Source organism: Felis catus, chromosome C1, assembly GCF_018350175.1.
Source record: "Felis catus isolate Fca126 chromosome C1, F.catus_Fca126_mat1.0, whole genome shotgun sequence".
Classification (NCBI taxonomy): Eukaryota; Metazoa; Chordata; class Mammalia; order Carnivora; family Felidae; genus Felis; species Felis catus.
In genome coordinates this window covers 158,122,418-158,136,577 of record NC_058375.1, presented here as the reverse complement: position 1 = coordinate 158,136,577, position 14,160 = coordinate 158,122,418, and the positions used below count along the sequence as shown (strand labels likewise).

At 39.9% G+C, this 14,160-nt stretch overlaps 1 protein-coding gene across 2 annotated transcripts in view; it reads left to right on the top strand.

Moving 5' to 3' along the window:
- LRP2 (LDL receptor related protein 2) overlaps window positions 1–14,160 on the top strand; it is a 198,633-nt gene that overhangs the window by 53,461 nt on the left and 131,012 nt on the right. For both annotated transcript variants that reach the window (XM_045033909.1, XM_023259431.2), the window contains exons 5-9: window positions 7,370–7,480; window positions 7,813–7,926; window positions 9,595–9,711; window positions 10,751–10,903; window positions 12,474–12,593. In XM_045033909.1, the coding sequence (XP_044889844.1) occupies window positions 7,370–7,480; window positions 7,813–7,926; window positions 9,595–9,711; window positions 10,751–10,903; window positions 12,474–12,593 (615 nt within the window). The remainder of the gene's footprint in view (window positions 1–7,369; window positions 7,481–7,812; window positions 7,927–9,594; window positions 9,712–10,750; window positions 10,904–12,473; window positions 12,594–14,160) is intronic.

Genomic DNA, 14,160 nt, shown 5'->3' with positions numbered 1-14,160 from the left:
CCTTGTGTCTATTCCAGACATTCCTTGTACAGAACAAAGAAAAGTGTATAAGAGTTCTCTCAGGGAGGCAGGGAGAGGGGAGGGAAGAGAATGGGCCTGATGATGAGGAAGGCAAACATAGTAAGATTCCACTAAAAAGATTATCCTTGAGACAAATTTGTGTTGTATGAAAGCTTTTCATATTGTTTGGTCTTTTTGTCTGCTGTGTTCCAATATGCATAAGGTATTTTTTGATTATTCTATTATGTGAGAACGATTTCTGGTTATGTCTACTATATAAAAAGCTGTGAAACAGGTAAAAGTTCATTTTCTCCAAGTTATTTTATTCTTCAGTCTGGCTATCTATAAAATGGCACCTACTATTAAATAGCTGTCAATTAATTTTTCCCCCCAAGGAACAGGAGATTCAAAACTGCAGTCCATTTTACTTCTAATGGGATTAGCATCAAGGAAAAACCACTCATGCAGAGTCTAAGATAAACATCAGAACAATGCAGCAATTATGGGTCATTCAGTTAATATATTACAGTGACTTTAAGTTGCTCAAAACTAGTACAGTTTTTCCCAGTTAAGAGAACAGATTATTTTGTTTTTATCGAGTGCCATATTAGAGTGATGTTGGTGTGAGTAAAACTATTGCTAATTATCACTGGTTTGCAGTACTTCTCTTTTGATACTTAGGAATGCCAAAGAAAGGGTAAAATCCCTATTACAATGAAGGCTTTCTTGCTGGTAATCAGCAGTATTTGGTCTGCCTGCAACTGGGGCCGCTTTGTCCGTGAAGTTTTATTTCTATTGACTTTCTGTTCTTTAGAATTCAAACATTTTCCTTTATATATCTAATTGCTGAAACTCCAAATGGGAAACAGAGGAATAAAGAGGATGATTCAAGTCATTCTGTAGACTATGATGGCTCGTAAAGAACATGCTTTTCTTCAAACTCAGTTCCACGGTTAAGCTGCCCCTTCAGCCTTGCTCTTACTGTTCTCTTTCTACTACTCCAGGTGAGAAAGCAGAAGCAGAGAGACTGACACCCTTACCTATCACATCACAGACATACCTGTTTTGGTGTTCTTACAGTCGAGATAGAATTCAGAGCCCCGAAACCTTGGGGAAATAAAAATTTCTTATTTAAATCTCCATCAGGGGCACCTGGGTGGCTCAATCAGTTAAGTGTCAGACTCTTGTTTTCGGCTCAAGTCATGATCTCGGGGTTCATGGGGTCCACCCCATGCTGTCAGCACAGAGCCTGCTTGGGATTCTCTTTCTCTCCCTCTCTCTGCCTCTCTCCTGCTTGCACGCATGCTCTCTCTCAAAATAAATAAACTTAAAAGAAAATAAATTATCATGCAAGCACATTATAAATATTTATTAAAAGCTCCCAAGGGGTGCCTGGGTAGCTCAGTCGGTTAAGCGGCCGACTTCAGCTCAGGTCATGATCTTGCGGTCCGTGAGTTCGAGCCCCGCGTCGGGCTCTGTGCTGACAGCTCAGAGCCTGGAGCCTGTTTCAGATTCTGTGTCTCCCTCTCTCTGGTCCTCCCCCATTCATGCTCTGTCTCTCTCTGTCTCAAAAAAAAAAAAAAAAAAAAAAAAGTTAAAAAAAAATAAAAGCTCCCAAGACCCCTCTCAACTGTTGTCCAATTTCTTTGCTCCCTTTTATAACAAAGTTACATAGAGTTGTCTTTAATATCACTGCCTCCATTTCCTCTCCTCTTTCTTTCTTGAACTCCCTGAAAACAGCAGTTTCCACCAATCTCCTGAAAGCATTCTTGTCAATGCCAGCAATGACCTTGTTTTACTAAGCCTAATGGCTCCTGTTCAACTGTCACCTTATCAGAGAGCTGCTCCTCACTGTCACTCATTCATTTTTGAGAGAGAGAGAGAGAGAAAGAGAGAGGGAGACAGAGTATGAGTGGGGGAAGGGCTGAGAGAGAAGGAGACACAGAATCTGAAGCAGGTTCCAGCCTCTGAACTGCGGGGCTTAAATTCATGGATTGAGAGATCATGACCTGAGCCACAAGTTGGACGCTTAACTGAGCCACGCAGGTGCCCTGATTGAATAAAATATTTTTTAAAACATTGTGGGAATTTCTTTTTTTTTAAGTTTATTTATTTGTTTTGAGAGAGAGAGAGAAAGAGAGAGAGAGAGGGTGTGCGAGCAGAGGAGGGACAGAGAGAGAGGGAGAGAGAGAGAATCTCAAGCAGTCTCCTCACTGTCAGTGAAGACCCTGAAGCGGGGCTTGATCTCACAGTTTGTGAGATCATGACCTGAGCCGAAACCAAGAGTTGGACACTTAACCAACTGAGCCACCCAGGTGCCTCCCAACATTGTGGGAATTTCTACCTCATTTGTAATTTTAAAGTTTATCTCTTTATCCAGTTCTTAGCAAAGTATCCAGGGAGGTGGATTTCAGTAAATGTATGTTGGATAGAATGAAATTCTAATGAAAAGGAACGTAGCACTCTGTAGAATAACTAGCTTTCGGCATAATGACGTTCATGCAGCAATCATTTGCTGATGAATCTTCAATTATCTGGAACAGTTTCTCGATAGGAAGACTGAGCCACGCCATTTCTAGCTATGGTTTGCAAGTGGCCACTCTCATAATTCTAGTGGTGCGGGTACTCTTCCTGTCTCTTCAGTTAAAATTTGCTTGTTTGTTCTGCCCAGATGAGTCACAGAGGATCACTGTAAGGAACAGATAGGAATAGATAATGTGTTTTCTCTTTTTGGCTTCTGCTTCCTGAAAGCTACTTGGATTAAACTTGATTTTAGTCCCATGGTACTAGCCCTTGGGATTACTGTGTTTGCTTTCTCTCTCTCTCTCTTTCTTTTTCTTTCGTTTTAATGTTTATTGATTTATTTTGAGAGAGAGAGCAGGGGAGGGGCAGAGAGTGAGGGAGTCACAGAATCTGAAGCAGGCTCCAGGCCCTGAGCTGCTTGCACAGAGCCCAACGCAGGGCTCGAACTCACGAATGCGAGATCCTGACCTGAGCCGAAGTCGACGCTTAATGGGCTAAGCCATCCAGGCATCCCTGCTTTCTCTTTCTAGGGTGCTGAATTGCTATTTCCATTTTATAAAACTTATTATGTATATGCTTTTTATTGAAAGCCATTGTTAATTATTTTTGAAGAGTGGCAGGAAATACTTTCCTCTTGTTTTGCTGTATGTTGCTTTATTTCCTTGGTGCTAGTTCATGATGGCAGTCACTTTGGGGATTTGAATTTAACTGGGGGGGGGGGTAGAGTGAGTTCCCTGCTATATTGTGGTCTATTTTTTTGGTGCCGACTCTCTTGTTTGTTCTGGTACTCCTGGAAAGCTTTGTTTCCTAGCATAGAGTTTCCTTGAATTCCTGGATCATACCAGATTGAAGTCCTTAATAGAATATGCCATTACTTGCTGAAATCTAGAGTTGGCCTCACCACTCCAGACTCCCAATGTGGGATAGGAAACTGAATGGAAGAAACGAAAACTTTGCTTTTTCTCTAGAGTTATTTATTTTCCTTTTAAAACTATCTTTCTAAGAGTTTCTATTTCTTTCAATTTCATTTTGTTTCTGTAATTTTTTGCTTCTTCCTACTGCTTGCTGTGAAGCTTCTAAGCAGTAGCTACATCTATTGTGATGCTAGGGATGTGCATTGTGGAGCCACATTGCCTGAATTTGAAATCTGGCTCTCCAGTTTACTGGTTGTATGACCTTTTTTAAATTACTTAACCTCAGAAAGGTACATATATAGCATCAATAGAATAGAAATCTATAAATGGGAGTAATAGTGTCTACCTCATAGGGTTGTGATAAGGATGAAATGAGTTCATACATACTCGGTACTTTCTGGCACCTACTTTTCAGTCTATGTTATTGATGGCTTTTATTGTCATTGCTTATTTAACTGTGGGTAGTACTTGCAACTAAGTGCTGGTGGCCAAACTTGCAAACTTTTTCTGGCAAATCATTACTTTGACTGGATTAGCCAGAGTAACTAACTTACAAGGATGAGGCTAAGACCTTGAAAGGTCTCAGGTATCTTGGGCAAGACTTTTATCAGTAATTTCTTATTTTCCTTTAAATCTTACCTTAAGTTTCATAATCTACCTTTAAGATGTCTCCCCTTTCTTTGTAATAAATTTGTCTTCTTTTCTATGTGCTTTTTGACCATTTTGCCAAATTCTGAGACTAGAATGTACTCACAGCCCTCTTGTCAAGATAATAAAGAGTAGTGTTAATATTTATATCTTGCTCTGCTGTGAATGATTTCCATTCTGGGAGTTCCATGAGGTCTTCAAGCCACTTCAGACCCTTTAATTATTTGATTATCTAAACATGGTACTTTCTTGCTCAAATAAAATCATTAGCATAGAAAAATTTTAAAAATCTTCAAGCACCACACCAATCTTGTATGGATATTTGGGGGAAGCTCCCATTTGTAGGGGAACAAACACATACATTTGGCATGTGGAGAAAGTAAGGAAGGGAGAGGGAAGAGGTGGTGTGAGCAAGTGTGTTCTTTTTGTGAATTTTTGTGTCAGATAAGCTTTAGAGGTCTTGGGCTACTTGATCGTTGTCAATCTTTCCATTAAGACAAAACTTAGAAGGTTGGGTTTCTCTGGTTTCTTGTGCATTATCTCTTCTCTTAAATTTTCTCTCTACTTAAAATCTTGCAGGACATTTCAGATACATGATGGGTTTGCTCCATGGGAAAAAGTTTATGAGGTTAGACTCTTGACCTGGTTAGGAAATAAACCAAAAAATAAGATTTTAGGTGTCTGCCAGTCCCAAAGTATTGTGACTTCCTATTTCCTGGGGTTGGTAATAGAAATCTTTAAGGGAAGTAGAATCTGTTCATTTCTTATTTTGTTCAGGGTGAATAGTTTGGAACCATTCCCTCTGTGTGGGTCTCCAAATATTTTCAGTATTTAGCTGAGTCAGGTAGTTCCATGCAGTCTTCCCTATGGGCATATACCGCAGTTAACTATGCACAGAATAGACCAGAAGGCTTGTAGGAGTTGAGGCAGGTTCTTGGCTGATTGAGAAGAGATTCATTATCACTGTGGATGGAGACAAGAAAGCTGTTCCTCATTCCCGGTGTTTAACTGCTGACCTCTGACCATCACAATACTCTCCCTGATGCCCTCAAGCTGGCCTTGTTGTTTGTTGGGGGGAATGAGGCGTGTCAGAAAACTTTTAGTCTTGTCAGTGGATACTGTTGTAGTTCTTCCCTTTCCGGTTTTATGGCACTGGCTCTCAAAAGGCAGGACGGTGAGAACAAGTGATCCTCTCAGTGTATTTGTCCCAGATCCTTCATATCTGCCATAATCACCTTAAGTGAGGTAGTCACCCTCCAACCCCAAATACATTTTCCTCCAAACAGATACCTTATCTATTACAAAGACAGGGTTTTCTAAGATCTTTCTCCTGCTTAAAAGGCTACACAACATACTCTAGGAGCTGTCTGGCACACAGGGAGGGGAATTGCTGGCCAGACTCAACTGGCCTCTTGCATCTCTTGAAGTGAGAATTAATAAACAGAGCTGTATGACCCTTTGAAGGCACATTTGTAACGCATACCTTCTCAATGATGAAAAGACAGCGGTAACCCTAAGCTGATTCTTAGACTACTAAAAAAATAATTAAAATTCAGAAGAAATTAAAAATTTTAATCAGCTATTTTAAAATGCCTTCCATTTTATTATATGATTAACTAAATGGAACTTTGGCTATTTAAGTACACCTAAGTATTAAGACACTTAGTAGTCCAGTTTTAAAGTTTTGGAGATGAGAATATTTGGGGTTCTTTCACTGTACAAAAAATGGAAAAGTATCATTTGAGAGTTCATCTTTCATTAAAGTGCACGTTGTTAACTCAGGATAAGTTTAATAAAGTTTCAGCACAGGATTTTGTGTACTGCTCCTGCTTGAAGGAGACTTTGGGACTGTTTAAGGAATTATCTGTCCGCATCTATGAAACCTCAAAGCAGGTTCTTAAATGAAAAATTGAGCCACAAAGTGGGACTCTATTGTCTAGTCTTTGAGCCCTTATCTAAGGCATACCTTTTGCTTAAAGAGAAATTTGAAGATAATATGAGAATCATTATGAGAACAATCTTTAATGGAAAAAAAAAAAAGACCAAGAAAAATATCAGTTTGAGAAGGAGGATATTGAAGACCATAAAAGGCAGAAGTTCAAAATGGTTTTGAAAGCTTTTTACCTAAAAAGTTCATCTGTGATAAGTCAGTAGCAATATCTAACATATCTTGAACACCTTGAGTAATGATCCAGTTCCTGCACTAAGTGTTGGGGATTCTAAAATGGGTAAGACAAGGGGCACCTGGGTGGCTCGGTCGGTTAAGCATCTGATTTCGGCTCAGGTCATGATCTTAGTCTGTCAGTTCGAGCCCCGTATCAGGCTCTGTGCTGACAGCTCAGAGCCTGCTTCAGATTCTGTGTCTCCCTCTCTCTCTGCCCCTCCCCTGCTCATGCTTTGTCTCTCTCTGTCTCAAAATAAATAAAAACATTAAAAAAAATTTAGATGGGTAAGACAGGATCCTAGAACTTAAGAGGGTGTCATTATGTTGTGGGGGAAACAGATAAACAACCACTAGAATGAAGCCTTCATTCGGAATCACGAGAGGTATGTGTTTCAAGTATGGGGACACACAGGAGAGGGACTATCAGCATGTTATTCCTGCAAGGGACATCCTGATTTTTCCATCTTGAGCTAGAAAACCAGAGTTAAGCATCTGGTTAATAGCATATGTGTATAATGTGGTAATAGTTACTTGTGCTTGTAGAACACATTATGCTTTTCAGAATGCGATTGTAGACATTGTGTTTTGAGGTCCCTCTACCCTGTGAACTAAATTATGTAAATGTATGGATAAAGAAGTGGTAACAGAGACGATAAGCAGCTTGAGTAAGAGTAAATAGCTACTGAGTGGTCCCATCCCTCCTAACCTAGAAGCCTGTTTTCAGAAAGGAAACAACCATCTGGCAAAAGAAACAGCCCTTGACTTCTCAAAGCCTGTTTGGTAGTACACTAGCTATCTGGGATGTTATCTGTATTATGTAAAAGAAGGTTCCATTTTGGAATAAGTTAAATTCCTTCTCATTCTTTAGCTCTGAGCTCATAGGTCACTTCTTCAGGGGAGACTTCCCTGGGCTCTGGACTCCCTGCTATGCATTCTCATAGAACCCTGCACTTCCCACATTAGCACACAGCCCAGTTTGTAATTTGTAAAAGGAACCAGGTCTCATTTGTTTTCCAGTATATGCTCAGCATTTAGTGTCTAACATGTAGTAGTCACTGAAGAAGTGTATGCAGAAGGAATGTCTTAATTTAAGATTTGTGTGTTATTTTCCTTTTTTTAGAATACCCAACATGCGAACAGCTTACCTGTGCCAGTGGAGCCTGCTATAACAGCAGTCAGAAATGTGATGGGAGAATTGACTGCCGAGACTCTTCTGATGAAAGCAATTGCAGTGAGTAATGTATGCAAGATGTGCAATGGTGTGCACAGGCATTTATGCTGGCCAATTCCACAGTCTCTTCCCGAATTTGTGTTCGGTGAATTCATGTTGGTAGCCTGAAGTCAGTATTTGGAAGTGGGAGTATTTGCACCATGGAAATTGGCAAACACTACGAGTCAGGGCCTTTTTGTTCCTGGAGAATTGGTTGTTAAACATTTACCAGCATGCTGCTGCATAATAAAAATCTCTTTTTAAACTTGAGACAGAATCTTCCTGTGAAATTAAATGGCTACAGTGGAATTGAACTTCTCTTTCTTCTTGCCCTCGTTAACTTTGTGTCACAGCTCAGGAATGTTCACAACACGAGTTCCAGTGTGACATTGGGGTGTGCATCCCTCGTATCTATGTCTGTGACCATTACCCTGATTGCGAAGACGGCAGTGATGAACGTTCTTGTGGTACGGTGATTTCCTTATGCTGGGTCAGGTTGCTAGGAGTGTTGCTGTAGTTATTTTCTGACGAATGTACCACTCTTTTCAAACAAAAGGGTCACTATGTCTGATGGCAGATGGAGCCAGAAGATCACTTAGGCCTCATGGCATGAGTTTCAGCAGTGTAGTTAGACCTAGACTCTTTTATCTTCTAAGGATCTGTGTAGAGTTGAAGGATTGCTGATGGACAGTGTGCATTTTTCCCCCTTAGGCTACAAGGGTACAGGGTGTATTGTATCACTAGGCTCTCAAATTACCCATACCTCAGTAATGGGTCTGATAACCTTGATAGTTGAACACTTCGAAGGGAGAGGAAGTTCCCTTATAGCAGTGGTCCTAGCTCTCCTCTTTACTTTGAAATTCTTACCACATTGATATTGGAGGGACAGGAAAGTTTCAGTGTGGTGCAGGTGGCTTTTGTTGCCTCCACTTTTTAACTCTGTCCCTACTTTTTATTTTCCTTTTAATTGCCTATGAGGCACATCACCTCTCATGGTTGCCAACTGTGGACTAATTTTTTTTATGTAATTTTTTTAACATTTATTTATTTTTGAGAGAGAGAGAGAGAATGCGAGCAGGGAAGGGACAGAGAGAGAAGGAGACACAGAATCTGAAGCAGGCTCCAAGATTTGAGCTGTCAGCACAGAGCCTGATGCAGGACTCGAACTCATGGATTGTGAGATCATGACCTGAGCCAAAGTTGGACACTAACTGACTGAGCCACCCAGGCACTCTCACTCTGGACTCATTTTATTGGAATATGTAGTTTGAAGTCTCTGTGAGAGAGTTTTACTGATTTCACAAAATGAGGTGGCACTTTTTTGTGGTCATTTATGTACTAGAATGTGATTTTTGTAACCACACTCATTTTGATTGATTGGCACCCATGCCTTGCTAAATTATTTTCAGTATCATCCTAACTTTTCTTTAAACATTTTTTTTGATGTTTATTCATTTTTGAGAGACAGAGAGCATGAGTGGAGGAGGGGCAGGGAGAGAAGGAGACACAGAATCCGAAGCAGGCTCTAGGCTCCGAGCTGTTCAGCACAGAGCCAGACGTGGGGCTCGAACCCACAAACTGTGAGATCATGACCTGAGCCGAAGTCGGACGGTTAACCAACTGAGCCACCAGGCGCCCCATCACCCTAACTTTTTATGAGCCATGCCTGACTTCCTTTCTGGCCCCTGGGCTTATTTCAGTGACTGTATTAAAGGGAATGTGACAACACAGAATGGGTGACTCAGAATCATTTGGTCTTAGATAGCAATTTCGGTGCTTGTGATAAAGTAAGGGCGTGCTGGACGTTGACCTGTCTGTAGCACTTTTATCAATCTGCATTCTTTGTTCTGTGTCAACCTATAGCATACTGCCGTGTAATTTTGAGAGACAGACTGGCATCTGAGTTCACATCCTTGACCCAAAGATGCTGTTATGTTTTCTCCCCTTCTTTTTTCCACTCTTCCCCCTGTTCTTTCCTGGTTGTTTTTTGTTTTGTTTTGTTTTGTTTTGTTTTGAGATACTTTAGAGAATAAATTGACATGGTCAGTTTCGTTTCAGTTTAGGCAGTGAGTTGAACTTCTTGATTTTTCCTAAGTGATTTGTGTCTTTGGAGTGCAACTGCTGTTTTCTTCCAGCCTACGAGACCTGCAGAGGCAACCAGTTCACTTGCCCCAATGGCTACTGCATTAGTCAAAATATGGTTTGTGATGGAGAGGATGACTGCAGAGATAATGGAGATGAAAATGGATGTGGTAAGGAGAAGAGATTCTTATTGGAAAGCATTTTCTTAAAGTGTTTTCCAGAACTTGTATTCCTACTCTCCTTGTTAGAAATTATCTGTGATAAGCAAGTCTCAGGATTGCCTGCATTTTAAGTAACTTAGTGGGTGGGGAAGAAGGAGGTGACTCCCCTGGCTTTTCTTAAAAAGACCCTGGACCCAATTATAGAATAAATTATGATTTCTTCCCTGTCATCATTAAAGCAGAATAGCTGGGGCAGTCTGTCCCTCTTCTTTAATATATGCTGACTTTTTTCTGTTTTCAAATTCGGATTTTCAACCACGTAAGTCACTGACATCCAGTGGTAGAAGATAGGCAACGTGTAGGCAACGTGTGAGAGAAAGAGTTAGGGACTGGTAGTTGCAGGAGACTCTGCTACCCAGGGAATTGTTTCAAGATTCTTTGAGAAGGAAATTGACAATGATATTCACCGCCTTCACCAGCAGTACCTCCAACAGTGCAGAAGTTACTAACGCCCACAGCATAAAGCAAGTCCTGTACTGTTCCAGCCCCTGATATAGTAAGAGTGATGCTTGGGGAAGATCCATTGGTTTCAGTGTTCCAGGCAGCAGTCTTCCTGAAGTTTAGTTGTAGTTTTTCTTACATTGATGACATTTCACTAAAGAAAAAGAACAACCAAAAAAAGGACAGACAAAAACAAAATAAAAACTCAGGAAACTTGCTATTACCTTGATAACCCTAGTTCTATAATTCAGGATTTAAATTAACTGCATTTTCTTCTAGGGGTTATTAATCTAGTTTGTTTGATAATTCAGGTCCATGTGTCTTCTTACTCTTATAATCTGGCTGCCTACCTTAGAACAGAACTTGAATAATTCCATTTGCCATTTCTCATCTCAGTAAAAGCCCAGTAGTACAGTTAGAAATACTAGTTTACTAAGAATACTTGTGGACTTCTCTTGTCCACCTGGTCTATATTCTCTATATTGATTAAAAAGAGTTGGCTCCCTCTCTCATGTGGCCTGTGTCTCTTTTATTCCACCCCCTGCAGAAAGCAGTACTCATCGTTTTCATGAATGTTACCCAGGCGAATGGGCTTGTCCAGAGTCTGGAAAATGCATCCCAGTTTTAAAGGTTTGTGATGGGACTTTAGATTGTCCAGGAGGAGAAGATGAAACCAATATTACCAAAGGACGATTTTGTGGTGAGTATGGAAATTTATCTGGGTAGTTTTCAGATAAAGACTGTTTTTGAGAGAGAGCACACATGAGTCGGGGAGGGAGAGGATGACAGAGGATCCAACGTAGGGTCTGTGCTGACAGCAGAGAGTCCGATGTGGGGCTTGAGCTCACGAACCACGAGATCATGACCTGAGCCAAAGTAGGAAGCTTAACCCACTGAGCCACCCAGGCACCCCTCAGATAAAGAGGTTTCTGTTTTTCTATAATAGATTGCCAAATACAGAGAGTATTGGTGTTTGCATAACTATCCTAAAACTTACTGGATTAAACCAAGTAATATTTATTTCTTGTGGTCCTTTGGGTTGGCTAGGAAGTTTTGTGGCCTAGACCGGCTCATTGACACATCAAGATGTTAAAATGAAAACCCAGTCTAGTCTTTTTCTACATGGTGATAGAAAAGGCACACCCTAGCGAATGAGCTCTTTTAAACCTCTTCTTAGGTCATGTTTGCTAAATTTGTTATTGGCCAAAGCAGGTCATCTGGCCAAGCTTAGATTCAATGGATTGATGAAACAAACTCCATCTCTTAATGGGAGGAGCTTCAAAATATTTGTGGTGTTTTTTCTTTCACCCAAGCAGAATGGTTTTAATGGCAATTTTGATGATTCTAAAGGTGTTCTGGGGATTTTATTCTCTGGCTTATACTTATGGAGAAGTCTTATCTGGCTATATTGGAAAAAAAAAAAGAACCTTCTGGTTTCTGAGATATATACCTTACTTTAGTTTTTCTTTTTTCCTATCTATCTATCTATCTATCTATCTATCTATCTATCTATCTATCTATCTATTTACTGAGTGAGTGGAGGAGGGAGAGACAGAGAGAAAGAGAGAGAGGGAGAGAGATACACACAAAATTTGAAGCAGGCTGACAGCTCAGAGCCTGATGCGGGGCTCAAACCCATGAACCATGAGATCATGACCTTAGCCAAAATGCTTAACCTGAGTCAGACTCTTAACTGATTGAGCCACCCAGGCACCCCAGTTTTTCTTTTTTTTCTAAATGGTTGTAGAATATCCCCCCACCATCAATCCATCAACTGTATGGACAATTGAGTGTCCTATATGGGAATACAATTTATGACCTGTAGTCTATAAATTATCTAGTAGTTGTTTAGAAGTAGCCATGGTTAACATGTTTCATGTTGCCAATCCAGTCACTTGGGAATTCTTGACTTTTTTCTACTATGTAAACAAAAAGATAGGCTTATGAGTTGATTTTTCCATAAACTGCCTTTAAGATGACTTGACTTGCATGTAGTTATAACTTTAAAAGGATTTATTTTTAGTGTACAAAAATCCTTTGTATACACTAATCTTAGCTCTTAAAAAAAATAAAAGGATTTATTTTTTTAAAAATAGGATTGAGCTTTTATTGCATAAAATTGCAGGAAGGCTTGAATGGTAATAATTTCTGTGTCTCTACTACATGCTTAATTAACTTTTAGGTTTGATAAAGGAAGCTTTTACTTTATAGGTAAATCAGTCTTGTCCAGAGTTCACTATTTATTTAACAAAGTGTTTTTCTCTGTTTAGATGTGAATTTGTGTTTTATATTGAGCTGTGAGTACCAATGCCACCCGTCACCAAATGGAGGGATATGTCATTGTCCCCTAGGTTTTGTCGTTGACCAAAATAACACCCGCACCTGTGTTGGTAAGTGACAGGTGGGAATGCCTTGTGTTTCATCACAAGTGCAACGCTGCGACACTGATGTGTTATGTGATTTCTGACATCAAGGTGTTTATGCTTGTGGATAGGAGTGACTATCTTTATAACAAAGACCAACACAGTCCCCATAGAAAACCTGGACAATAGGAAGTTTTAAGTCTGAGAAACTTGTGAAATGCACAAGGCAAAAGAGTGGTTCTTTTGAGTGGGTTGACTAGCTACATGGATACTTGTCCACAACATAATGAAGGAAGAAATCTTTTCGTGTTTTTTAGTATTTGGAAGCAGGGTTGGTGTGGCCACACTGGTTGTTTAATATGGTATTACATGCATGTGGATGTATTACCACATGGCTTCTTCTCACCCCTGGCCTCTTCTCCAGGATGCTGGTCTTCAGGACCCAGCAACTAAAGAGTGCTCACGTAACACAGATCATCAGCTCTCTGCTCCACTGGCCACGGTGGCCAGTCAGTGCCCATGCCATGCTTGTTGTTAATCCTATTGATTTCACCTGTGTTTGAAGATTCTTGAAACTTGGTTCAAGAGTAGACACCGTCATTTTGCTTCATTTGGCTGGCATTGAAGTAGATGCTGGTGCACCAGATACTTCTCACATCTCTCTTATCTGAATTGTAACAGTGATTTTTCCCACTAGGAAATTTTTGAGTGTGATGTGAGCCAGCTTTGCATCCTTCTGAGATTAGGATGGGGTCTGATGATAGGAAAATTACTATGGCCAAGTAACATCAATTTAGTTTTTGTAGGATTTAAACAGTGATTTTTAATGCTCTGATTTCTTTCCTTCTTTCTGATTTTTGATACACAAACAACAAATGTATTAGCAGAAAGTGTCCATGGGGGTTTTTATTTATTTATTTTTAATGTTTATTGTTTATTTTTGAGAGAGAGAGAGAGAAAGACAGGTGCAAGCAGGGGAGGGACAGGGAGATAGGGAGACGCAGAATCTGAAGCAGGCTCCAGGCTCTGAGCTTTTAGTACAGAGCTCGATGTGGGGCTTGACCCCATGAACAGTGAGATCATGACCTGAGCCAGATGCTTAACTGACTGAACCACCCAGACACCCCCAGGTTTTTTTTTTTTTTAACTTTGTTTTTACTGTTGTTGGCAAAAGGGCATCTGGAAGGTAACTGTAATGATTCATTAAAATTAAGTTTGGTAGTCATCTATGGATCTCCAAAAGACAGATAATTCAGATTTTTCCTAGGATATTTGTGTTCTTTTGATATTCCTTCCAAATAAGGGGTTCTTCAGGGTTTTCTGAATAAAAACAGACATGGCATATGTAAGACATACTTTTATAAAAGTGCTTCTCCTGAAATAATTTCCAAAATATTAATATAATTTGGCCAAAAATACTGAATTTGGGTAAAAGTAATGAAGTTATTCAGTCTTTAGTCTCAGCTCATGGCTTCCAATTTGGTTATACTATATCAAATATGGTTGATCTTAATAACTGTTCACAGCCAGAAAAAAATTTAATGCCACAAATTAACTCTGGTTTACAAATTTAACTTGAAACTTTTGAGAAAGT